At 44.2% G+C, this 27484-nt stretch overlaps 1 protein-coding gene across 2 annotated transcripts; it reads right to left on the reverse strand.

Annotated features, from left to right (window-relative positions):
- Window positions 1-27484, reverse strand: POLR3E (RNA polymerase III subunit E). 2 transcript variants are annotated; one of them, XM_026083079.1, is made up of 21 exons: window positions 27168-27303; window positions 25435-25515; window positions 24184-24234; window positions 22578-22655; window positions 20940-21055; window positions 20492-20574; window positions 19776-19883; window positions 19229-19278; window positions 18794-18913; window positions 18144-18229; window positions 17031-17075; window positions 16851-16942; window positions 15888-16008; window positions 14280-14361; window positions 11675-11734; window positions 10434-10591; window positions 10073-10137; window positions 8084-8580; window positions 3851-3928; window positions 2821-2946; window positions 1-390 (listed from the first exon to the last, which is right to left on the reverse strand). In XM_026083079.1, the coding sequence occupies exons 2-21, from the start codon at window positions 25468-25470 to the stop codon at window positions 334-336; spliced, it is 2109 nt and encodes a 702-aa protein (XP_025938864.1). In that variant the 5' UTR covers window positions 25471-25515; window positions 27168-27303; the 3' UTR covers window positions 1-333. The 2 variants fall into 2 exon arrangements, with proteins under 2 accessions (XP_025938864.1, XP_025938865.1); XM_026083080.1 differs by lacking the exon at window positions 1-390 and having other exon boundaries at window positions 2857-2946; window positions 3851-3942; window positions 27168-27484.

The following is a 27484-nucleotide window of genomic DNA, read 5'->3' on the forward strand; positions in this document are numbered from 1 at the left end:
TCATGTCTGTGTCAGTATATGGTTTTATTTCATTATAACGAAACAGAAGGAGAAGCAAAATACATCAGGAATCCCAGATTAATCAAACTGCAGACAGGGTCCCATGTTGTCTTCCTCATTGCTCTCTGCACTTAGGCGGCCATGCAAACACGTGTGCGAGTATGTTGTGATGTCAAGGACTTGTCTTTCTGCAACGCCCGCAGGATCCTAAGCAGGTGAGATCCTGCCCCACGCTCCCTGAAGCCAAGGCATTACTCTGTCTATGCCACCCACCGCAGAGTTCCTCTTTTGTCCTGGAGAGAATTGGAAGTAAAGAAAGTCCTACCACTGTTGTCAAGACTGCACCGTGCCTTTAAGATACCACATGCCGCCGTAGCTTACGCAGCAGTCCTGGGGAGGAAAGGGAGATGTCACCACACTGCTTCGAACCACAAACACAGACGCTGTTACCGTCAAAAATAAAATAAATACAGTGGAGCACACCCATGCCCATTTACACAAAGGATCTGGCCTATACACACCTGAGAGAGGCCAGAGCCTTTACGTGTGTGTGTGTGTTGTACCTTAGTCAGACTGTTCACAGGGGTTAGCCAGACCAGTTAAACCATGGGCCAGAATCCCATAACCAGCCTGGAAGCACTCCCAGGCCCGCACACTGTAAGAGGAGGCCTGTCTGTCTTGGGACCCATTATTTGGTTTTGTGACAATATATGTGATGAATAAGAAAGGTCCTTCTGGTGCACAGGAGAGCACAAATCCAAAGCAGCATGCATCTGCCCCCCAAAGAGCAAACGCGCTCAAATTAAGGTGACAGACACCGGGTGGGAAGGTCAAGAGGCCACAAGCGTGATACACAGTGTGATGGCAGCAAGGAGCCATGCTTTTCTTTTGGCGGGGGACGGGGTGGGGAACATGCAGAAAGAGACTTGGGAAAGGTTGAGGGGAGAGGTGAGGACAAGGGCAAGCGAGGAGCCAACACGGCTGAAGCTCAGGGGAAGAGACTGAAGGAAGAAGAGGGCGAGGAGCGGAGCACAAAGCCAGTCACTAAAACTGAAGCCTTTTAAGCAGCAGTCTGCTGTAACGAACCGTCAAACCTCAGCAGTGTACTTTGGTACTTTGGTATTTTGACCACATGGTTGCTACGCTTACAGCTGCTAAGTACCACAGCACAGTTCAGTAAGTGGGTTTTCTTGGGGTTTGTTTCCTTATTTCTGTTAAACGAGCACCAATTCTCTTGGATTCTAAGCTAACGGCTTCTTTTTCTTTTGTTCCTGCTCTCCACTTGGGTAATTCGACACAAGCTAAAGTGCTGCTACAGAACGGATGCTGTCAAACTTAAAGAAAAAAAAAAAGTATTCTTTTCTCTGAAGGCTTCGGACTTGCATGTCACAGAAGCCAAGTGCTCTGCAAATATTTGTCCTTAAAGGAATTAAATGTGGAGGCTAGAAAGAGGGTTTGCAGTCTCAATCTGCGATGCAAAAATACAAATGCCGTCAATCTGTTCCTCTGTATAGAAAAGGAGCATATACAGATAAGGAAATAGGAGTCAACAACTACAATTTAATTCAGACGGGAATCCAACCTCTAATGTTTAAAAGAAGCCAGAGAATTTTTCTACTTTGTTAAATCACACTTTTTACATTTATTTCAGAAACAAAGATTTCTTTCACATATTTCTGTGACTCAAGTATTCAAGGCAAAGAAGTCTGATAGAACCCAACGCCTGGTTGCATGATGACTTATATTTGTAAAAACAGTACCTGTTTTTTAAATGCATTTATTTTCTCCAAAAACAGATTATCTGTTAAATAGCTACATCTACATGAAAACTAATGCAAGTACACTGTTCTGGGAGAGCTGATATTTGAGCTCATCTAGTCACTTGACAAATCTCCTGGCAGAAGCAAGCCAAATGAAAGAAATCCTGTCCAACAGGCAAAAAATGTCTGAGCTTATTTTAGTACTACAAAGACCAGATTCTTTCAAGCAAGACCAGTTTGCTTATTATCACAGCAACAGATCTGTAATTTTCCAAATATGCTATTATTTATTTTACAGATCCCACCATAAAAAAAGTACTTAATCACTTGTTTTAACGATGTAGGTAATGGTGAGCAAAAGCCCAGCAAAAATGATTTAAGTATTGTATTAGGTGGCAGATTTCTACTTAACCATCCTGCATTGCTTTAAAGCTTGTCACTCAACAGCCTGCCTAGTCCTTCCTTTATACCTTAAACTCCTTTAGAAAGTAAATGGTTATCTTCAAAGATAGAGATGAAAGGATTCAAACATACAATCACCATGAAACATGTTAACTAGTACTTTATCTGCTTGCTTTGGTTAGGGTTTTGCTACCTACACTGCTGTAAGACTTACTACAAAATAAAACACATTTCCATCTGAATATGTGGAATTTCTGCTCTTCATTAACCAACAGCAGTCAGATGGTCAACTTAAATACTGTGCAGAACACTCCCACCTCCTTAATGTTTAACTCCACACTATTTAAAATTAAAGTATGCCATTTACCACACTGTTCACTGCTGGTCCAAGTTAAGAAGTAAAGATTTTTTGCAATTACACAAAATAACACTGGAGTCAAAATCACTATTCTTTGGAGGGAAAAAAGGTAGAATGAAACAAGTGTATTTTAAAGAAAATGGGCTGAAAAACAGGCTCTGTCCACATTCCAACAGCAATTGTTCTAGCATGATTACCACTTGTCAATTCAAGGTAAAATTATACAATCCTTTGGTCAAACCATAGCATTAAAAATTCATGCATCAATTGGATTAAAACCACAAGTCAATAGGAACTTACCTTTAACACTCTATCCACCTCCTGCTTGTTTAGATCTTCTCCACATTCTTGACTCAGCTGATTCTGGATGACATTCCTGCGCACTCGATAATTTTTTGAAAAGATTTCAAGCAAAACTTGGCGATGCTTTAAAAGAAAGAGTATCGTAAATACATAAAAAGATAAAAATAATTGCTCTCCATTGTGTATCAAAACTGCACACGCCTTAGTCTGCACAATGCATTCACCGAACTGCATCAGAGTAATCCTTAGTAATCCTGAAACTATCCCATTAAGTCAGCTCTCTATTGCCTTTTCCCCCGAGGGCTCTACAGGGATCTCTGCACGGCTGGATCTGCACCTGTCTGGTGAGCTGGGACACCTCCACGCATATGCTGGGAGAAGGGGCTGCAAGGTATTTCTCTCAAATGCTTCCATGAGATTCCATGTGGTCCATTGCAGCCAGGAGGCTGGATACCACTTTTCTCTAGAACAACGCATTAGTTTTTCCTATACAAATTCACTTAAATCATGGACGCAGAAGTTACATTGTCTATCCACGTTTTGTTACGCTCCCTTCACTCCATCTACTCTGATATCAATTAAAAACTCATGAGATGCTAGCAGGTGCTGTAATTATTTTCTATTCTAAATATAAAGAAAAAACAGACACATCAGGTACTATCATCATTGAGTCAGTGGTTAATGCTGTGTTATCATCAGAAAGAAAAAACTGGGCTGGATCCCAGTCTAAGGCCCACATCGGGGAATCCATTCTCTTCACCGGTTCAAAATTACATGCGCTCCCTTGAGGTTGTTACCAACCTACATTGCTGTTCCTGCCTCCACACCGCCCTGTCTTGACACACTAGTCATCACCCTGCAAACTCAGCACTTCCCTCAGCTGGGAACAGGCTGGTGTTGAAAACTGGGGACTTCACTAGGGAAAGGGGTGAACTACCTGCTACATCCCTCCCAGAAACACAAATGCAAACAACGCCAAATGCTCAATATCCGTATGTTCGGAACTGTCGTTTATTTTTATCTTCACCTGATCGTAAGTGTCACCAGCTTCCCAAAGTGCATAAACCTTTAGCTCGTCTGGTGAAGCAGCCGTCTGTGGAGGAAACTGAGAACAAGAGGCTGTTAAAAATAACAATCCATTTAATGAGTTCTGCTTAATGATTCTGTGATACAGTATCCCTGGACACCTATTACTGAATCAAAAATGTCCTGACCACATAATGAGAACTGCTGAAACAACATAAGCTCCGTTCCACATTCAAAAGGGCAATTTTGTTCCGGCAGCCCCTGTGCTCGTTCAGGCCCGGCCCCGGCCGCCATCGGGAGACACCTCCTCCTATGCCCCGATGACTTCAACAGAAATGTGGTCCCCACCAAATTTGTCCCGCGAGGTGATCCTGGAGCGCACAGACCTGAAATACTGAACAGGTAACTGTGGCCTGGGGAAGGGGACGAGCGCTCCGGCATCTGGATCCGACCTCGGTACGCCCAAGCCGCCCTTGCTCGGTGCTGCTGGTCACCCTGGGGTAAACGCACACCGACACCACGGGCCCCGGGCGGCGTGCCAGGCCGACCACCGACCGCTTCGAAGCTGTGAAAGGGAACTGCTGGGCACCCCGGGGCCCTGCGGATTTGGCGTGGGGACAGGTCTCCCTTGGGGGCGTGGGGACAACCACTGAGCACCAGAAGAACAATCTCAGGTTTGGATCTTAACCAGCATTTCCATGACAAGAGGTCTAGATTTTCCTCTCAGCAGCGTTTGCTCCCAGACCGCCAGCTGCCCAAAGCAGTATTCAGCTGAGAGCACAAAGTGCGTTTCAGGGCCCTTCTGGAGGTTTTTACGTTCACAGCGGCAGGTTCTAGATATTCAGATTCTATGCTGCATGTACCTGCTCTGCCAGCCCCGAGCCGGAGGCTGCAGGAGCACCGTATTCCTGCTGTATGTGTCATCTGTTTTGGAGCAGGCTGGTGGACAGGGAACCAAACACCTCATTTCAGACTCCAAAAATGAAGTGCTTTTCTTCCCATGTGCCAAGGTAGAGAAACACCATTTGGTTCTTCTGAGCCCCTGAAGCTGGGAAGGAATACAACTGCCTCCCCCCTGTGCTACACACTCCTGAAAAAATAAAATACCCTCCATTTGCCTCAGCATTTCCCCTCCGAGCAGCGACTAATGAGCAATGCTGGAATACGCCTTCGCTCCTGACATGTCTCTTCCTGTCTGTCACTAACAATTTATTCCTTGCTAACTGCCCAGACGACCTAAATCAATCATCTCTGAGAAGCTAACAAGCCAGTTCTGGCTCTTCCAGGATTCTTCAGCCCTGGCTGCCGGTACAAAACAAACCTTTCTTCCCAGCCTCTCTCCGGCCAAGCCAAAAGGCTTGTGAACGAAGGATCAGCCTTTACTTCCATGCTTTGCCTGTAGTCTTATTGCAAAGGGAAGAGCTTTGTCCACGGGGAGCTACCTGGTGGGATTAGCAGCTCCGACTTCCACGTTGGCCACATGGCTGTAATATAACAAGGTAGCTGGGAAGAGCCAGGGTTCAGGTTTATTAGGATCTCAATAGCCAACAGATTTATTTTCTCATACGGACACAGTCTCAGTTTGGAACAGCTTTCCACTGCCTTCAAATCCTTCTTTAAAATGTTAAATGTTGAAATGTTTGCCCAGGGCCCCTTCCTGCTCAGTCCCCCCAGGCAGCACCAGGCGCTCCAGGGAGGAACCGCTGCCCTGGGTCCCCAGGGCCACCAGGTTCAAACAGAAGCTCTCGGGGAGGAGCCATCAGCTTCGGGATGTGTCTCACTAGAGCACTGCACACACCCTAAAAATAGTCACTGCCTGGCAGCCTCGTGTTTTAGTTAACCCAGAATGAATGAATGGGGCTGAACCTGCCAGAAGGACTAATCAAGTGAAGCAATCGTAGCGATGAGCTGCTGAGCATTCCTCCCCGAGAGCCTGGCACCCGCGCTGGACCAAAAGGCTCACGGTGAGCGCAGGGCAGCGCTCCTCTCCCCTCACCCTGAGCAGGCAGGGAGCAACAAGAGCTTACAGCATTTCCCGACTCCTAGAAAGAGCCTCAGAATTTGGGCAGAACCTCATCACTCCATGGACCACGGGAAGGGAGCCAGCTGGAGACAGCCACCCCCACCCACCCCCGCCTGTATGTAAGAAACGGGTGCAAATATTTGGGAACGAGCTATCTGCTCAAACGTTTCCCCGTGGGACTAGAGCACAGGCTGAGGCAAGCGCGAGCTCTGAGCATGACTACGCAGCGGAGCGTTTGCCAGGGGTGCCTCTCTCCTGCCCTCCCTGATGGCAAGGGCAGCCCGCTATGCTGAGGGCCGCCTGGCCAGGCTGCGCTCTCCACCTTGGCGGTGCGCCGCTCCCTCCTCCTGGAGGCTGCTACAAAGCCCAGGCAAGCCAAGCACTGCGCCAGAGTCCGCGCAGCCCCCTTTGCAGCTGGAGTGGCACCTCTTCTGGCTCCCTGCAAAGACTATCTGACTTGTACCCTGGGTGCAGTAGGTCAGCTTTAAAATAAATCCTTCATTCCCCAGTAAGGTTTCAATTGCCATTTGCAGCAACATGTCTTCTGCAATAGGGCAGCGTGCAAGCCAGCAGTGCATTCACCCCCACAGAACATCATTTTAATTATCTCAGATCATTGATTTTTATCACCAAAGCAGTTTCAATTACAGAAAACTAATGAGCAACTATGAAATCCCAAGCTAAACAACCCTCCAGGCTTTCACGGAGCTCAGGCAGCCTCGCTGGGTTCTGACTAAATTGTCCATGGGAACAATCAAGAAATACCGCAGCATATGAGCCCACGCAAAGAACAAAACCAGCACAGGCACCTTGGCCACCTCCAGAGAACATGAGCTGGAAGCTTGGGGTAACAATTTACATCGCTGCTGCTGACGGTACAGGCTTATACAGGCTCCTGTATAAGATCAAGTTTTGCAGTAAATTCTGGGTCAGCAGGATTAAAACTTGCAGCAGACCTCCAGCAAGAGAAGTTCCAACAACTACCTTTAGACCTTGCAGTTTCTTCTGTGACAGGGTTTTCCAGAGGGAAGGTAGTTCCCAACCACCTGTCTTCAGGAAGGTTTGATTTTTTATTTTTTATTTTTTTTAAACTACCCTCTTTCACCCCTCACAGCATTTAAATAAGGAGTGAATGGAATCACTTCCAAAGCAAAAAAGTCCCAGGCCCAAGTGACACAGCAGCAATAACCTCAACATGTTACACTATGTACAGAAGAGAGTCAGCCCAGCAGCAAGGGACAGCTCCGCGCAAACACTACCCTGGGACTCGCGAGCTGTCAGGAGAAAAGCAGAAAGCAGTGAAATCGCTGGTGTCCCTAGAGGCATTTCCAGTGGGTTACTCTGGTCCCAGGTGCCACAACACCCACCTCGCACGTGGCTGCACGTGTTTTTCCTGCCTCCCTGACAGCCCTTATCCCTCAGCCGGTGCTGCAGGCTCCCTCTCTGCCTCCTTCCCGCTCGTGCTGCCTTGTCTTCACATATCTCCTTTCCTCTCGCCCCAAAGGCAGCTGATTGCCAGTTTCTCTCTCCGGTTACAACCCACTGAGCACTGCCAGATGGCTTGCAAAATGATTTTCCTTTTAGGCTCTTTACCATGATGTCAAATTCCTTTTCCTTTCCTAAGCAAGCTACTGTCACGCAAACCTGTCTCTGACTTGCAAAGTCACTCACAGGTAATTTCCATAAAGACAAAGACACAAAGACACCCCAATGCCCACGAGGAAAAGGACTGACGGAAGGAAGTGGCCGCAGATACAGTTTGAGGGTTTGCAGAGGGCCCTGCCGGGGTGTCCTGCTGCCCCCCAGGCAGCACATGCCACTGCTCCCCCCACGGTGTCCCCCAGAGCAGGAGCTCGTGGGGCCGGAGGAGAGCGGCTGGGAGGATCTCTGCGACTGCCCTGGCTCGTGTTACAGGGGCAGGGGCACGTCACCCCAGTGAGCCGCTGCAGCCCAGCACGCCGGACTGGGAAACGGCCCCAAAGACAACCACGCTACGCAGCACACCACAGAGCAAAGCAAGCAGAGCGAGGGGCCTGTCGGAGGCAGGGCGTCCGACAAACCTCCAAGAGCTTCCATGTAACTGATACCCCAGTTACTCAGAGCACATCTGTTCTTCCCGCCCACCACATGATGCATACACATTTCACAGCAGACATGTAATGTCCCCTCATCTCTTCTCCCCAAAACATACCACGGGAAAAACATACTTACAGGCACCAAAATTTGTTTGCAGCCAGTGTCCAACACCATGTCCTGTAGCATTTTGTCCGAAATGCCACTGAACAATGTATGTCCTGGAGGCAGACTGGCTAAGTGAAGGTTAAATAACCGTTTAAGCTCACTCAGGGTGAGCACAAATTGTTTCTTAAATGTTGACAACACAAATGCCTTCAGTTCTTGGGCTACCCGATCAATGCAGCCTCCAGGCAAGTGGCCATTTAAAGAGTCCGTGGAGTCGTCCTCCGCGTGGAGACCGTTGACAATGCCGTTGTTCATGCCCTCATAGGCTGAGGTGTCCATGGGCTCCTCGTCACTCACAGGCTCCTCTTTAATGCGGATGCTGGAAACATCCATCTTGGCTGAGGTGTCATTTGATTTCATCTCTGCCTTTTGCTTCTGGAACTCCTTCTCCAGCTGCCCATAGTTCTGCTTGACTTTTGCTTTAGCCATATTGACTCTTTGCTCCCCAGAAACCAGCAATGGATGAGCTAGCAAGAAACAAAAGATACCATATAATCTCAGCATAACCAGGACTCCAGATCTGCAGAATGTTTCTTGAACGGATCAGAGTGAAAGAAGCCAGGGAACATCGCCTGCTAATGAAATCTAAGGCTTAAATCTGATCTGTAAGCCAGATGCTTGGGGAAAGGTGTTGCAGTTAAGGAACCTGAAGCCAAAAGAAAGTGCACTTGTTTAATTACTAGGGACCATAGCACAAACCAGGAAACAGGCTGCTTATACATCACCACTTGTGGCCCAAATGCTTCTTTGCTAGACAATTTTTTTTAAAGCACTTGGAGGCTGGTAGAGCATGCTGCAGCTACTGCCAGAGCCAGCACAAGGATGTCCTATGGTTACAGAGAGGAGAGTGAAGGGGTTAACAGTGAATCTGAACACTATTTTAGCATGTGGTGCACAGTATCAAAGAGTCTGAGACTCTCTTCTCAGTATTATAACCCAGTGAGGGGAAGAAGGGACAGGAGGGAGTCCTTTCCTACTCAATCCTGCCACTTCTGCCCCAGGATCTTCTCAACACCCAGCAATCCGAGAGTGAAAGGAAGGGGCATGCTGCCAGCAGAGGAATCCAGTCTCAATCCCAAGAGAAGGAGTGCTATGTTTAAGAAAAAGGCATGCACAGCACACATGACGTTATCTGCGCTGCTGTGAGGCCCACTAATCCTCTCCGAATAACCCAACACCTAATCCTTCCAAGCAGCTCAGACACAGGGTATTGAAATGGATTCATATGCTCGTTTGTCAGTTCTGTTTATACTCTTCATTGGCTCCAGTGCCTGGCAACGAGCCAAATGCCTAGTTAAAGCTCTCTGGAATCTTGAGTTTTCACAATGTTTTAGGATTACGGAGCAGCTACTCTAATATTCTCACCAGCATCCATGGTGGGGAAGCATGTCAAAAAGAGACGGCCTCACGCCTCCTTACGCCCCCCTGCCAAACACATTCTTCCTTAATTGCTCAGCCCTCAACCACATCAAAGAGCCCAGTGCAAATCAGGGGAAATCAAAAACACCCACCTTCCTTTGGGGCCGAGTAGGGACTGACTCAACCTCACGCACATTAGCTTGCAAACTGAGGTGAGAATTACTGATGCACTGGCCCTGTCCTCTCTTCAGGAATTGCTTACACCCTTACTCCATAAAAGGTGCCTTACTGGAGAAAGTGGGTAACAGATCCACCTGATTTTACACAATAAAATAGTGAGTCCCCAAGTGCCAAGGAATCCTCCCTGCTCTGTTACAGGGATGACGTGGCAACTCTGTGTCACCCCAACAACAGTGATGTTTATGAAGACCAAGGTCTGCCTCAAATAATCCAAAAGAAATCACAAGAAAGGAAAAATACTAAACAAAATAAAACTGGTCCCCAACGCATTCAAAAACAGAAAGAGGAACTCCAAAACATCAGCTAGAAATATGGAGAAATGTATGTGCTTCAAGATGATTCAAGTACACTTCCATTTACCTGATTGTGCCTCTTGCTTCTTTGGTGTCAAGTGCTCCTTTAAGAGATTATAGACCTTTTCTAATCTGAAATACAAAAATAAAATACACCAGGACAGTTTTAGTTGTTGCTATGCCTGCATGCAGCTGCGTTAGCATTAGCCAGATTGCTCCATTTCCAAAAAGCTGTTCTTCAGGGAACCAAGGAACAGGAATGGCTTCAATGGTGCAGTGACACCCCCCATCACACCATTGCCTGGTGACTGTGAAGGGAAAACCACTGAGGCAACAGAGATCAAATTATCTGTCAGTGTCTACAGAAACTTAGTACTCGATAGTCCTTTGTTTTTAACTTATTCCCCAAAATAAAACAAGTCATTTACTTGGCCTGAATGCCCATCCACAGCATATGTTGCCTCTGAACTATATCTGGATGCTTCTTTACGAAGTCTTCATCATAAGGGAGCATGAACTCCCAACCTTTGTTTATTCTTGCCACAGACATGTGCTCTAGGAAGTCTTTCACATCTTCTGGGCAAAGCTGAAAGAAAAAGAAAAAGTGTATGTGATCATGCAAGTCACCTTAAATAGGACATCTGCAGCCATGCAACAACGGGCTCTGTTCCATAAGGCAAGAGTTGGATTGATTTGGCATATGTGGGTCACTCCAGGAATACACACCCAGCTAAGTCAGAGAGAGATATTCATCCTTCTCTGCAGCACCAACACTTTCACATAATGCTAAAGGCACAGCACTTCAGAGACCAGTGGTGATTAATCATTTGACAGTCAAATAGCTCACGGCTTGTTTTATAAAAGAAATGGGAGTTTCCCAGCTGAGAAGAAAAGACTCTATTGTGAAGAGAAGCATATTCTACAATTTTAATCTTCCTTGTTTTAGAGCTGTGGGTCAGACATGCTGTACCATATATGCACAGCCTGTAAGCAGTACTGGATCTTGCGGTCCAAAAACAGTTGGTTTGTGCATAAACTGACTCATGTTCTATCATTTTACTGCATTTTAAGGAAATGATTTTTTGCCATCTTTGCATTATGTTTCTCATTCATTTGCCAGTTTTAGCAGCATACACAGGTACCTAAGTTGCCTTTAGGCAATGAACCATCCCTTTCTCCAGCAGGAGATAGGTGGTTCAGGTTCTATTATGGTTTCAGTTCCCATTATTCAGTGTTGGCAACTCTGGGAAATGCAACCAGAAGAGCTGCTGGTTTGTATCACGCCCAAGCAGAGTAGCCAGTGTGGACTGCATGAACACTCATCTGCTTTGGGGCAAGATCAGCTAGCTGAATTCAAACCATGTCCAGCTTTCCACTGCAAAAGATGAGGGGACAAGATGCGTTCCAGTGGCTCAGCTATAAGGACAGTCATGTCCTGTGGAGTTGTGGTAACTGTGGGAGCTGCTCCAAATGTTTGTATAACAAGTATGCATCTATACCTGTTCCAAAGTGAAGGCATGCCAGGTTAGCAACACTGCAAGTCAGCAGTAATGTAGACACTGCGAACTAGAGAGAAAAGGCTTGCAGCAGCACCCACTACAGGCTTGCAACAACACCCAGTGCTTATCACCAGCCTCTGGTTTAGGAAGAAAAAAAAAGAGTCACTCACTTTTGTAACTGTCGCCACTTCCTTTCGCACAACCCAGCGATCCTGCGTGAACTTCCACATCTAGGAAGGGAACATAGGAGAAAAACCCTAATAACTATACTTAGCAGTTGTGTCACTGAAGTCAAAGCAATAAGGCTGTTCAGCAATGTAACCAGAAGAATGGAAACCCCACTCCTTCCAAGAATGTAGAATTAGGTGAGTCTCGGCCAGGTAGCGGGAAAACACTTTCTGGCCTCTTCCTTCCTCAAATGGCTATGACCACAACATCAAAAACTTCAAGAGTCCATGGTTTGCCTTGGTGAACATGTGACTACAAAAGCTATGAAGAGACTCTTGAACTCAAATTCCATTTCCAAAAAGAACCCCCACCAAACAAACAAACAAACAAATAAAAATAATAAAAAAAAAAACCACCACAAAATCCAGTGCAGCCATGCTTGGACTTCAAAAGTCAGACAGTCACACCTGAGGCTCAGCTTTCAACAACACACCTAACTACCAATCTAGAGAAACTCTCCATCCACTTCTGTTCGGGTAGGGGCCCATAGAGGCTGGTGACTGCTGTCTTTCTACAGCCTGCGGCCTCCTAGAAAGCGTCTGTTCCCTTCTTCAAAGCACAACACAGTCACGCCGAGCTGGCCTGACATGCACATACCTGTCACTGTTGATGGAAAAGCTCAGCGTTCTGCAGAGCAACTCCTAAGGACTAGCTAACATACTGAGAGGCAGATGCCTAGAGCTGGCTAACAGGATACATGAGGACTTGGGCAGAACAAAGACTGTCTGAACGTGACCTTTGACTTCTCCCCGTCTCCATTAAAAAGACTACAGCCTCTTTAGTCTGTGTGTATTAATAACGTTGTGAAGAATTTAAAATCTCACTCCTGACAATTTTTCCCTGTCCTGCCATGTCATCCATGCATCCTTGTCCCTGATTAAGCTTTTCTCTGCTCACACACACACAAAATCACTACACTCCCTTTAGGGCGCAGGACATTTCTTTTTTAAAGTACAAGGAGCTGATGTCCAAAGGAAATGTATCTGTCATCCCTCCTCGCACAATACACCCAGCTCGGAGGCAGCAGTTTCTCATAAAGCACTTTAACCTCAACTACAGCCAAGAGTACCCATGTCCTCCAAATTTATTATGTGAGAATCTGTGTAAAAAACAGAAACTTCCAGAAAAGATGCAAATTGTTTTTACTCCTCCCTGAGGTATAGTATGGAACAGTTGGACACTAAAGTCACTATTGGCCATAAATATTTTTAAAATGTATTGCTTTACACATATGTATATATAGGGAAATAAGGTTCATTTTCTAAGCTAGAAAACATGTTTTCTCCACAGATGCATTACAGCATTACATACTATTTCTGAATCTTATGACCATAACATTTCATTTTGTCTGAAAGCCAGAAATATTGATGCTTTCTGTTTTCTAACATTTTAACTTTTTCCCTATTGCAGAGCTAATCAACAAATTACCTGCCTTTAAAAGCAACACAGATCCATTTCTCATGCAAGGTATATTTGCTATTACTCAAATGAGAATAATTTATCTTTACATCTTAATCTAAACATTACAGCTTACTTAACTGAGCATAATACTTTCTGGTCCCTAGAACTTTACGCATGACATGTCACCTAATCTGCTGTGTCCTAAGGACTTATGTCACGGGGTCACACCTGAGTCCAGGTCTCCATATGGCAGCGTCTTGGGCAGACATCAAGACACAACAAAGTCAATTTCAACCACCATCGGTTTTATCTTACACTGGCACTGTGGTATTCTTAAGGTCTCTTGTGCGGTACGCTCCTATTCAGAGCTAAATCTCATAAACAAACTTTGCAAACAAAGGGAACACTCAGGTCTAACTGGAAAAATGATAGCAACGCACTTGTCAGCGTCTTTTTGGCAGAGTGGAAGCCATAAACTGAATATGAACTTAGGAACCACTTAGGAACTTAATTCTTTCTACAGCTGGCAAAAATAAACACAGTGCAGAGGTTGTTCTTTTTGCTGTGGTTACACGTGTTTTTATGAGACCTGTATTATTTCAACTTCCATGTGTAGCTACTGTTCACAAAAGGTGCTTAGGAACAAAGTCCTTTCACTGATTAGCAGCTCTGATGAGTAAAGTCCTTTTCAAAGATCAGCTGTGCATGCAGAGGGAGCACAAGGCTTACCCACGCCGCTCTCCTGAGACCTCATGGTCCTGAGCCCGAGGAACTGTATCTGGAGGAGCAAGCACTTTATTATCCCGTCCTGGCTTCTCTGTGAAGCCTGCACTGTAGGGCTGCGTGACAGTGGTTCTACAGCATGTATTAGAAACGGATGAACAACACACTGTTAATGACAGAGGATCTGAACGTGCCAGCCAGCCACAATGCCAATCCACACCAACATCTCCATGACACACTTGTAACAACACCGTCAGGATTAAAGTGCAAATAATTTCCTTGGAGGAAACATCCTATTGCAGTAGAGTAACAGAGTTTTGCAATGCCATGGCCTCTCAGGCAAGCTTCATCTCATGGTTTTTTTTGTTTGTTTGTTTTTGTTTTTTTGGGGGGGGAGGGGATAACAAATTCTTTTGTACTTACAACAAAGTCTCTCCCTCTACAAAGCACTTCTGCAGGAACTCCACTATGTGGGCTAGAAGTATCTTTTGGGTAGAGGACATCACTGTTAATTAAAGAGGAACCTGGATTAGTTACTAGGTACTGCAACTAAATGTCATTAGTGAAGATTAACATAACAAACATGTCCTCCCTATTCTGCAGTTAAATTACACCTTTATCCAAAGCTTGGTCTACATTTAAAGGAATTAATATAGGCGTAATTACACCACTGCAACTACACCAGTAGAAAAAGTGTTTATACCAGCAAAGCCTAATCTTGTGACTAGCAGATGCGTACAACACAGGTACAAGCTCTGCTTTGTTCTAGCAAAGCCTATGTTTCCTTGGATCAGCGTAAACAAGGCCACAAAGATCCTAAGAAATGCTTGGGCTAACCTGGTACGCAGCATTTAGCTAAAATGCTGATCTGTGCAAATGAGTTTCTCTTATTTCCTTCTCAGCCATCAAGGACTTGAGAGCAATGCTATAAAACTCACTGCTCGAACCAGACAGCCTGGGGACCAGCAGCACCCTATTTCTGCGCCTGTTTGCAAGGCCAGCTGATGGTGCCTGTCAGTACGGTCTCCAAAGTCTCAGGGCCACTCAGGTTCATAACGCTCTTTCTACCCAGACCGGAGAATGGGGTCCCCACTCCACTGAAAGCTCTCGTGTGTGCAGGTGCTGCTCTGTGCCCAACCATCCCAGACCGGCTGCATCTGAGATGCACACAGCCTCCTCACAGAAGTAGGAGTGCTAATATACAGTATTAAATGGCTCACAGTTTCCTTCGAGAGTGGCTGGGGGGGAGCAAGGGTTGCTGAAAAATTATTCACACTGCTAACTCGCGCCTGTATCACAATAGCTAAAACACATCCTGCTAACAGGCTTGGATGGGCAGCCGGTGCCATTCATCTTAGTATAGACAGCTGTCCGGAGACTAAAATTCCCCACATGCAGCACTCCACCCAGGTAAAAAATCATACTGCACTCTAGATGTGAATTCCCAATGGGATGCTTCACCCTAATAAAGGGGAGGGTGATACAGAATCCTTTTCATGTAGCGCACCCAGTACCCCATGCTTGATTTATCAAGCAGATAAGGCCTTCCAGAGAGCAGCTTTCAGCTGACAATGGCAGCATCCACTGAGGAACAGCAAGCTGACTGCACAAAGATCTTTCTTTGACTGAATTTACCCAAGAAAAATTACAGCTGAGACCGGTTTCATTTTGGGTATTTATGTTTGAGACTAATCTCTGGAAGGACTCAGGACTGTCCTCTCCCAGAAGAGCATCAGTGAAGACAACACCAAAAACCTAACAGAATTAAAATGCAAATATAGATTATGTCAGGCATCAGCCATGATTTTAGATGAGGTAGATACTGAGCTATTTATCATTTAACCTCAGCCCTTTAAATTTTGAACCCCCAACTGCACTGAAAAGCACTGAACATTAAATCAAGATTCTAAATTACCGAGAGTTATGAACACTGCTGCTTTAGGACAGAATGAAAAGGAGTATATAAAACCCATTGTTCTGATTCTCTCCTAACAGCAGGAAACCAGTCCCAGCAACAAAGACGAGCCATACCTCTTCACCACCCAGTTTCCCTGGACCAGCATTGCCACCTGCTGTATGCAGCGGAGAACTGCCGTAGAGTCAGTGCCAGAGCCCAGCAAACTCATCAGATTGGCGAAAGGCATGACCTTCACTGAAAGGCAAAATACACAGCAGCTTCAAAGTTCCTTCGATGCACATGATACAGACACGGATTTATAAATCTAGGATGCTATGATTTATGCTTATGTTGAAGTTCACAGTCAAACTGTATCTTAGAAAAAAACAAAGATGAAGCTCTTAGTAACTCCCCCACCCTGCATTACAGTCAGCATCTGTTCCAAAAACATCAGCTAGTGTTGCATCAAAGTTAATTAGCTTAACTGGTCCCAAATTAATGCATTAATAATAATAAATTTTATATATATATATATATATATATATATGCGCCTTTGGTAATATTTGGAAACAAACAGAGCCAACTGACAAGACAGCAAGCTCCTGAGGCAAAGTCTTCAGGATCTGTTCTCTTCAGACAGTCAGCAACACCAGAGAGACAGAATAAAGCTGTCTCAAATGACACTCAAGAAGTGCATATTACTGAAAACTTCCCAGGAAAGAAAATGCTGAAGTGCAGCTTGTTGCATTAACTTTCAAGTTATAATTCATGCTCAGACTCCACATTTCAAGAAATATCTGAATAAATAGGTGTATCCTGAAAGCTATCATCAGATTAGAAATTATTCTAAAAGCAAGTTGATCACTAACACACAGAGCAGCTGTGTCAGCTCTGCTGTTACTTCTTTTCTCTTCCCAAAAAACAGGGTAGCTCTTCACAAGAAAGTGCTCAGGATTTGGATGCTTCACTGAATCAAAGAACCAGACTGACTCTGCCCAGTGGGGCGACAGAACTGACACTACCAGGAAAGGCACCTTATTTGAGGCAGTTAGAGGTCACAAAGGAAAGCGAGCCAACAGATTACAAAAGCTACAAACCATTCTTCATCAGGATCTTAATCTGATCAGCAAGAGGTAAAGTTCTCAGCTGGGCCATAGAAAGCACATTACTTGGAGCCATTGGTTTGTCGCTGCAAATAAACAGACAGAGCTGCAGCTCATGGAAAACAGCATCCAGGCAGTATCATACGGCTTTGAACATTCTGTACAAACACTTACTTCTCTTCCTCGACACTTGGAGGCATCAGCATCATTAAATATTCACTAAAGGAAAAGAAAACACATCCTTAAAATGATTGTCTTGGGATTTTCCAGGTTTAAGTACAGTTATTTCCTGCTTAGAGCAATCCTGTTTGTATGAATCTACAAAACAAACATTATCCTGAAAAGAGAGCCATCTCCTTCTCTCTTCCACCTTCCTCTGTAAATTCAATGCTAGTAAAAGCTATTGACATTCATCTGTCCAAAGAGAAGGTATGAAACAAATGGGAATCGGACATGCCAGCTCTTCTGCACACAAGAGGTGTCCAAACAGAGGAACTGCAAGAGTAAATACATTAAATATAGGTGCTCTGACACAGCAGTATGTGGGAACATGGAACATCCTGTACAGAGACAGGCAGCAACAAACAAAAAGTCTTTTCCACCCATGCAATCACCAGTGTCTTTACCATAAAGACAGAATGAGATCCAAAAGACTTCTCAGAACAGCTAGTGCTGTTCCACTGAGATGTAAAATGTTAAGAATAATACACTCATGCCATTAAATACAGAAAGAGAGAGAGAGAGAGTCTTTCCTATTACTTGAGCCCTGGTTCTATCAGATTACAGCGAAGCACTACTACTGACTGCATCGTGGGAAGATTTCCACATCTCCCACATAGCTGCAGTCACCAAGAAACAAAAACGAACAAGCTGCAAGTAGTTTCAGGTGTCTCTTACAAATCACAAAAGAAAGTTTCATAATAGTCACTAACAATGGAAGTCGTTGGCTTCAGAGTCTTTGTTTCTTTTAAACAGCAGGAGTTTTTGTTTTACTTTTCCTTTACAGTATTTACAGTCCCACTAATGCATGGTTGTGATAACGTATGAAAGGCTACACTCTCAAGTGAAAACAACTAGTTTTAATCTCAGAGCACAGGGAAACACAGGAAGCAAGCAGCTTGCGTAAGCTGAAGAAGGCTAGTGTGTTTACTTTTATATAAATAATTTTTATCAAAGATAGCATTATCAACTTCGCAGATCAGACTTTTAAAGAACATACCTGCTTACCACCCTGAAAACAATCCCAACAATTATTGCAATTTCTGTAAGAAATCATAAATCTTCTACCTGGGAGATTTAATTAACTCTGTGTTCTCAGCGAGGCCATGACCTTGACTGAATAAATACTGGCGCTCATGTTCAGAACGGCTATCCTGGAGATATGGAGAAAAACAAGAGTCACTGCCACATACAGAAAAGATACCAAATGCCAGAGCTGGATTCCTCATGCAAAACCACGACCACCCTGTCATTACTCCATCATTCAAGAGTTCCATCTTGCTAACTCATGCTCTGTTTTCATTTTCCAGCCTTAATGTAATATAGGAGCTTTTCAGCTGATATGATTTCAAAATCTCCCACCAGACATACATGCTGTGTCAAACAAATAGGATTTCTGGCACTCAACTGACTGGTTTCCCTGACTGTTTTACAAAGCGCAGCCCATAATTCAAGACCTGAGTGATTCTTGGACTCAGGTTCCCCTTTACATCTGCCTAGCTCTCAGTTTTAAACCTTTTTCAGTGTGGAGACCTCAAAATATTTTACAGCGGAGGAGGTACAGAGCACTGCAGGGTCAGTTCAAGCCTACAGACCTACTTTTCTTCGTTATCTTTTGACGATTCCCTGATTCCCATGGGCCCAGATTTAAAAACAGTTCTAGACTTGGCTGAGCCTTCAGGCGCAGCAGGCTTCCTCTGCAGCCAGCACACAGCTACCTTCAAGCCGTAATAATGCAGATGGACCCAGTGCTCTTCTGCTTGTCTCTTCTGCAGGAATTCATAGGACTGAACACGTCGTTGACGAGCTTGTTCAGTCTCAGGGCGGGAGAATCGTACCTAGAAGATATGGGCATCATTAAATGCAGCCCCAAAACCCTCGAAGCAAAACACGCCTGCATTTTCTGTTACATAAATAACAGAATGCATGAAAACACACGTGGTAGCAATGGGGCACAGCTCAAATGAATCACTCCTTGCTATCAGTGCCATCTTTGTGCTTGTGCAACAACTGCACGTCCATTGTGCTTCCCCTCCCAAACCCAGGATCGCCAGGACCAGGTGAGGTTTTCCGCCCTTTCATTTGAGTGTGAATTGTCATGTTTTCTTGTGAACTGTTGCCTGAACTATTGTAACAAGGAACACTGGACATACAGTGATTTGTTTAACGTCATCTTCAGCTTCGTCCTGGGATGAATCACCACCTGCCAAAAAACACAACAGGATAAAAACACCATGACCGTGAAAGTGTCAAAGCCAACCTGTAGCTGTCCAGAGGCCTAGTCAGGAAGAAGGCAGAACTAAGAGCTCCATACCCACAGGTTCAACGGCAGCTCTGCCAAGACAGGCAGTGTATGACAGCACCGCACCCTCCTATGATAGGGGATACTGCTCCCACGAGCAATCAAGGGAGTAGCTTGCTGCGCAGCTTTTTAGTGGCAGCGGTGACAGTCACCACTGCTGCCCACTGGCACTATCCACTGCCTGCTGTCCCTCTGCTGATCCTCCTGCTGTACCTATACAAGTGTTTATGTAGCTACACTGAAAATAAGATCAGGGAACAATCTGTCTGAAAATGGCCATATAATCAGTATGTTATTATACTAAATACTTTCAGAAGACAATGGCTCTTACCAGTAAAATCACAGAGAAAACTTGCATCCCATCTCCCCAAAGCAAACACAATTCATGGAGAATTTACCTTCGTTAGCAGCTTCTCTTTCTCGGTGTTTTGCATCAGCTTTGTCCAAGTAAGTGAAACTTGGCCTCAGCTGAAGAATTCCATGTAGTGGAGTCAGGTGAAGTTCACCTGAAAAAGGGAATCAATGTTGGTCAAAACTATTATTTTTCAGTGCGCAAGGATGGCACTTTTCAGTATCTCATTATTTCTGTAATGAGAAAGCTTCAACTGAACATAAATATTTAATATATTAAAATATAAAAAGGGATTGAAATGAAAAATTCATCCAGTACTCAGCATTTTAAAGGAGTATGAAAGATCAAGACCTACCCCTGTCACTTTCTTTTTGTTTTGAAGCCAGATCTTGAAGAGAGCCACTATGGCTCAGACTTGACCTATCCTTCAGGAGCCTCCTAGATTATCTTCAGTGATGGCTATTTTACTATCTATTTTCATCTCAAATAATCCTCAGATCAAAACTCTGCCACGGTGTTAGGAAATACAAGAGGGGCAGAAAGCATTGACAGGAAAATAAAACAGCCACAAAAGATGGAGATAATAATTAATGTAAATAACAATAATAAATTTATGCTCCTTTATGAAAATTTTTCCTTTATTTAAAGGAGCATCAGTCAATTAAATATGAACCTAGGCTGCTAAAAACAAAACAAACTGGTCTTATTTTAAGCCAGATGGATATATTTCATTCATGTGAAGGGTAAGCAAAAGAAAGTCACCTTTTTTATAAACAGCAGCTGCATAGCGGGAAACGTTACTCGCAGCTTGGGATGAGCAGAAAGTTTGCTTGTCCATCAGCTTCCTGAAAACAAATAACGTCTATGAGATTGTATTCTATAGGCAATATGGCATACAGATGTTAAAGGCCTGAAATCACCGATTTCCAAAATGGACTATCAACACTGCATGCAGCAAATATACGCTCATCTTTCTGTCTGCAATACATAATTTATGAAGCACAACAAAAACCATAGGTTACTTTTCAAAAGTCTTGCTATGTACCTTGGGGTTCAAAGCTCCCCTGAGACTGCATATCCACTTGTTCTCACCCTTCCCTGAAGCACTGGTGGACACGCATTCATATACATATACACACACACACACACACATATATATATATATCAATGTCTACTATAAAAAGGAAATGAAGGCTAAGAGGACACCTACGAGGAATAAGTACTTGTTTCATCTGTACAGGTGCCATCTACATTGAGAGCAATCTGTTCTCCTTTGCTGCGACAGTAGTTAGGATTCAAAGTATCAATGGCCATTTCAAGTTCAACCTAAACAATAAGAAAGGAAATACAGTTAATTATAATGGCAGAACCCCAAACAAAAATCAATTAAACTTCAATGCCACTCTTGTTAACATTTCCACAGGTTTACAGTAAATTTAAATAAATAAGCAGCATCATTCAAATCCACAGGCCAAATCTCATGCATAAAGTTGAGCAAGTATGTGGGTTTTTGTAGGATGGGAGCATTTTAACAACAGAGTAGTGATAAATAATCTCCCAAGTAAACGAGTGGGAGCAGAGAAACAAGATTCCTTTAAGCAGCCCTGAAAAAACAACCCCTCATTTTGTTAGGGAATCTTTCACTAAATTATCAGTCTAGTTTACTCATCAAGAGGTCAAATGCAAAAATAATACTCTTCGAGCTTCCCCAACATTTGGGGTCCATTCTGAACCTCTCAAGCTTAAGGCCTGTTTCCTCCAAATCCATGGTATAAAGTAACTATCTTCTGCTCAGAGGCAAAGGGCTCAGTTTTGGTAAGTGCAAGACTGCAGCACTTCCCATTGACTTCTGTAGTTATTCCTGATTTGTACAATCCTAGTACAGAACCAAGCCCCAAACTTTTAGCTGCAAGCAGAACTTTTTTTTCCCTTGACACAATTTTTTAAGTTCAGACATTCAAAAATCTGTTTTCCTGCATAGCCTTTCTCTTTATATACTGTAATATAATTATTTTTCCTCAGGGTGTACCAAAGCACTTAAAAATTCATATATCACAGCCATCACCTTGCTTTTTCCCTTTATATTACTTGGAAACTGAACTAGAGAGTTACAAGTCCCTGGCTGAGATGGCCGATCCCAGGTTGCACAGGGCTTAGAATGCAAATGTTTGCTAATTTTAATAGAAGATTTCCCTAACACAATATGCACCCTAATTCCAAAGTTCACACATGCACTCTCCTTACCAACCTCCCACAGCAAAATCCTGGTGTTGCAGACAGATTTCTAGGACTTGAATATGATAAGGCATTTTTAAATCATACCTATGGTTTTGGAATACATCTGTAAGCAAGTACAATCATTCTGGTTTTGGTTACGCTTCCACTACCTATTCCCCACTGATTTTAAAAGGACTGTTTGATCCACAGCCAGGCAAGGGAGATGAATCGTGACCCACACTGCCACTGAAAGACAGAGCACACCTCTAAAGCTCAGCCCCTCTCGTAAAGGCCTTGTATATCAAGATTTATCAGCACAAGCGTCTGCAGACTAAATGAGCATCAGTAACTACGGTTCTCTAAGTGATTTTATTTTATATCAAGAGAGTGGCTTTTCCATCGTGGCTCTAATCCTTTTCTTTATAATTCAGGCTCCTCTCTGGAGGAAACTTTCTTCTCAGTTCTGCTTTACAAACACAATGAAAGACTCCCTCATACCTCCAAGCACAGAGATCTCCTCCCGCAAGCAGCTGCACAGCTGTAACAGCTAAATAGCACAAAGTGTTTTTCCAAAGTACCTTCTGCACAGCACAAAACAACTTTCACAGACTGGACTTAAATGATGACCAACCTTTTGCTGCTTTGGTTTTATTTTTGCTGATAAATGTGTCACATCATCATACGTCATGGAAGCTGGACGAATTGGATACTGGAAAACAAATATATTTCATAAAACCTTTTAATTTAAAGACCAAGCACTTCACAGAAATTAACTCAGCCTTCCCTGTCCCCTCACAGGTAGACCCACTTTCCAGATGGATACAAGTATCAAGAAAATAAATGACTTGACACATCTTGTGAGCTGTTAATGAATTTGGGAATATGGCCTAGAAAGTCTGCTGCTTTCCCCGTAGTCCTCTGCTCTTGTCACTACAACCTCCTCCCCACCTCCTGCCCAAAATAAGTTGCAATAACCCATAAAACAGGAAAATGTACCACACATTAGTCCAGCAGACAGGGCACCATGTTGTGTTGGAAGCCATTAAAATCCCATCCCTTGGTATTAACTCTCTGGAGATTACCCCCAAATGAAATATTTGTAGGTTTACGCCAGCAGTGTTAGCCCACAGGACCCGTTCCACATGTAGCCAGCCAGGACACCAGACCCAGTTTTAGTCCCAGGGTCCTCGTTTCTGGACAGTTTGGGAATGCTGAGGGGACAGGGTGGAGGCAAAATGAAATCTCCCGGCTACAGCAGCAGCAGCCTGCTGGGCGCTGCCGCTTCTCGCAGGACACCAGAGCCCCCATCGCTACGCGGTGCGCATCCCTGACGCGGTGCGACGGCAGGTCCCCGGGGGCAAGGCCACACAGCCCGCTCCGGCGCCTGGCTGCCTCCAGCCATGCTCTGCCAAGGCGCGCGGTGCCGAGCACCCGTACCAGAGGCAGTGGGTCCACTGGTGAGTGCCACCGCTTTATAATGGACGTTTCATCCAAACGTCTCAAAAGTCTCCCCATTTTGCCGATGGGGAAAGCGAGGCACGAGGATAAAATTGTTAGAGATTCAGTGGCAGAATGGAAAACTAGACCTCTGGCATCCTAACGTACTTCTGCCTCTAATCACTCATTAGCTTTATCCCCACACGCAAGGGGGCTCTTCTGGGGGCTTGCACTGGTCTGGATTCTGAGCCTGGCTCCTCGGAGCAATCCTGAGAACTAAACATCCGGCACACAGGCACATTTTTGGTGATGCTCATCTAAAAATCCAGGCATCTTTTCAATACTCCCTTCAGCACTGGAAAAGAGCGCAATATAAACAAACAAATCTATGCGTTTCTCTCTTTAATCTCCCTTGATTGGTATTCTTGTGTCTGCTGACAGCACAGCCTTAAATAGGCTGGTCCTAGAAGGATGGTTTTTGGTAAAAGTGGCAGAAATCAGTGATGACAGAAGATGGCCAAAAGAGACTGCAGATTTACCCAAACCACAACAAAAAGGCATGACCCACCAAAAGCACTGCTCTAGGGTGTTTAAAGGGAAGAGGGAGTTATTTAAGGACAACTCCCTGCCCTAAATAGCCACTCCTCTCTTTTGGCAACAATTTAATACTAAATGTTTCAACTGACTGAGACCCAAACAGGCTTGCTTGTACCCAAGGCCCTGGCAGGCTGAAGCTGTAAGAAAGGTTACTGCTCTCCGTATTTATTAAAAATTTCACTTCAAAAAGTGAACTTGAATACCTGAAACAGGTACAGCTTCTCCAGCAGACTTCTGGCCAGGAACACGTCAATCTAAAAAGCAAAACAAACAACTTTCATCAGATAAACAGCTGTGACGGATGGAGCCTCAGATAACAGCAAAATCCCCAGGGCTCAAATAGTGTCAGTTTTGGGACTTCATTATGAACTCTAAGAACAAGGCGCAGGTTCATGACTCCCTTGATGAAGGCTTCCTCTCTGCTGATTTTTACATGAAATTCAGCTTTTTCTTTTTTTTTTTTAAAGCTATGATGAGGCAGGAGACAGTGGCTCTAGCTGAGTTTTTTCTCTCTAAGCAAATTAAGCAAACAACAATGAAACCAGAAAAAGTCTGTCTGAGGGACTGAAGTCATCAAAATTTTAGGCAGAACAAGGAGTTTTCTCTTTCTTTGGCAGTATGACTGAAAGGTAATTTCATTACCCAGTATTTTGTCATAAAATTTTTCTTAATTAGACAAGACAAACACATTCAATATCTGGCTTAGTGTTAGTATTTTGCCACTGGCACCTGATATCCACAGATGTTTCATGAATATCACAGATGGGAGCTGCCATTTTAGCTACCTTTGGAAACACTCCTGTCAGTTCCCACTCCTCTTCTCATGGCTTTTCTCCTTCGTTTCTCCTTCCTTGCCCTTCCTTGTACCTCTAGTGTGTGAATTCATATATAAAGCAAGTAAGACCCTGTGGCTACTTTTTGGGACATAACAGTCCTTTAAAGACGTCCAGAATGAGATCATAACTGCTTGTTTTAGAAGAAGGCACAAAAACATTTTATCTTCATTTAATTTAACAGATCAACGAAAAAGATATTCAGTAACTTCATATTACATAAAATTCATAACTTAAATTTAACAGATATTAATTCATCAAAGTCATTCTAATTTTTCTCAGCTGTAAGAGATGAGCAATGGAGCCGCTGAAAGGGCACAGTGGTAGTAGCAAGTTCCCCACTCGTGTTCCTCTTCCGATGTGGACAGATTAAAAAGGGTGCAAAACCTGAGCACGCCTCCCTACTGAGTCTGCCAATAGATGCTATTTTTCCAGCAAGATAAGATACCATGAGCTATAGGCTTGGTCCATGCAACATATTTCCTTTGTATACAACAAGCCACTGATTATCAGGCAACCACTGATCTTGATGACACAGTTGCAGCAATGCAAGAACACAGGAAAACTAGAATAATCAAAAAAAATTCATGTACAATCACTACTGCCGCAATGCACTTTTACCTCTTGTATAATTGGATCATCTTCTTCATTTGCCATGCTAGGATAGAAAAAGCTTTTTCTTGGCTTCTTCCTTGGCACAACCTGAAGGAAAACAAAAATATCTTATGACTCACTACATCTGTGTCATGTACCACATGTAGTATTTGCTCAAGTTAACTTGGTTCCTTTCAGTGTTAATCTGTTTAGTCTGTTTTTTGAAGGAATGTATGGGTTTGCATGATCAGATTCCCAATACCCCACAACCTCTTGGCCAGCTGCAACCAAAATTAACAGACAAGTAGATGTCTCAAAGATAATTAAGTCTTTGTAATTTTTTGTCAAAGTCAGCAGCTGTGTAAGAAAGAGAACACTAAATCAGTGTTCTATGGAGGGAAAGACAGGCCTTTTATACTTGCCTAAAGCATATATTTTATATACTGCGTAACTATTACATATTAGAAGCAGCTGGTTTTCCAGCCAGCTTATATACAGTGTACTGGCTGGTCAGCACGAGCTCTGCGCGAGCTCTGAAATAGCCACAGCACCCATCACTGTCACTGAGGACAGTCCTATACCGTTCACTGGTTTCACTTCTCAGAAAAATTTCCTTGAAAGCAGACAGCGGAAAGAGCTTGCAGCTAAAGAGCCGAGAGAAGGAAAAAGCCTGTTCTTTGGGACCAGTCGATACTTCCATCTGTGAATGCGCTGTCCTTGATTTCATCCACGTGATGCGTTGCAGTCTTGTCTGCTGGCTGAGAATGGACCTACCACCCTTCAGACCGTACTTCTAAATGAGAGCTCCAAAACACATTTCTCGGCTGCTCTTGGAGGCCTTCGCAATCAACAGAACAGCAGATCTCGCTTCATAACTCTGACCTCAATATTGCACCCAGGTGCATGGGAGTAACCCAAGCATCCTCAGAAGCAAAGCAAAACAAGAGCCAAAACAAAAACTCCTGGTCTGCTGAAAGCGGAGGCAGAAGCAAAATAATCTGCAAACAATTTCATCTAAATCCTTATCCTGCAAGACAACAAAGTACTTCTGCTTCCATTTAAGCAAGGAAAGGCTGAGAAAGGATTAACATATTGGAGGAGGATCCAACTTCTTATTAACACGAAGGTTTCCCGGCTGCCCCGTTAGGGCCATGCCAGCATGGGCCGCAGCCTCAGCCCGGAGATGTCTCTGCAGCTCTGGGCGAGATCTGGTGCCCCTCAACAGCACCAAGAGAGGCAATGCCCCGGGCCGGACTCCAGGTCGTCCTCAGGCAGCACCCTGGCAGAGCAGCCTGGTCGCCTCAGTCTGCTCTCTGCAAAACTTCTTCCTTCTTTTGGCAATCTTGCAAGCTTAAACCGTAAAGACTGCTACCGGCAAAGTGTTTGTTCTATACACGCTAAAGAAAATAGGCTCTGGTGCTAACTGAGGACTGGGTGCTCTGTAACAAAGAATCATCCTGTTCAGTCGCAGAGCAGGAGGCAGTATTGTGCCTGATTCAGACCTCTGGATAAGAGATGGTCCCTTAGCTAGAGCAACTACAGGTTTTCCTGTTGAAATCAAACAAAGAAGGATTTATAAATTATTTGGGATGACACTGCAACAATGTTAATTAGTCCAGATCATTTAAAACACCACTAACCAGCCACTGCTGGTCAAGATAAGCATAAAAAATAAGACCTCTCACAAACCGACTGAGGAAAGTTTTAACACCAAAGATTGGGCAAAGAAATAAGATCTATGTTCAGGAACTCTTCCTCACCGTCTTCTACTCCCTGGTGCCAGCTTGTTTCTTTGCTGGACCTCCTACGGAGGAAGGAAAAGAGAAAGTCAAAGCCCAAGATCAGCTGGCAATACAGGGCTTGTGAGAGAAGCAAGAGAAGCCATCCTCTATGCTCCACCCAGGACAGCAGTAATTTTTTTCAAATCCACAGTCCATTGCCCAATTTAACCAGCTCAGTATACTTCAACAGACATGCAGGCATCTCAAAACATCACATTAATATGCACAGAGTTGTCTAAGAAATCTTTCAGAGAAGCTGGATAGGCATTCTGGATACGAGTGTTGTTAACACCACT

The sequence above is a fragment of the Apteryx rowi genome, unplaced genomic scaffold, assembly GCF_003343035.1.
Source record: "Apteryx rowi isolate R43461 unplaced genomic scaffold, aptRow1 scaffold_6, whole genome shotgun sequence".
NCBI lineage: Eukaryota > Metazoa > Chordata > Aves > Apterygiformes > Apterygidae > Apteryx > Apteryx rowi.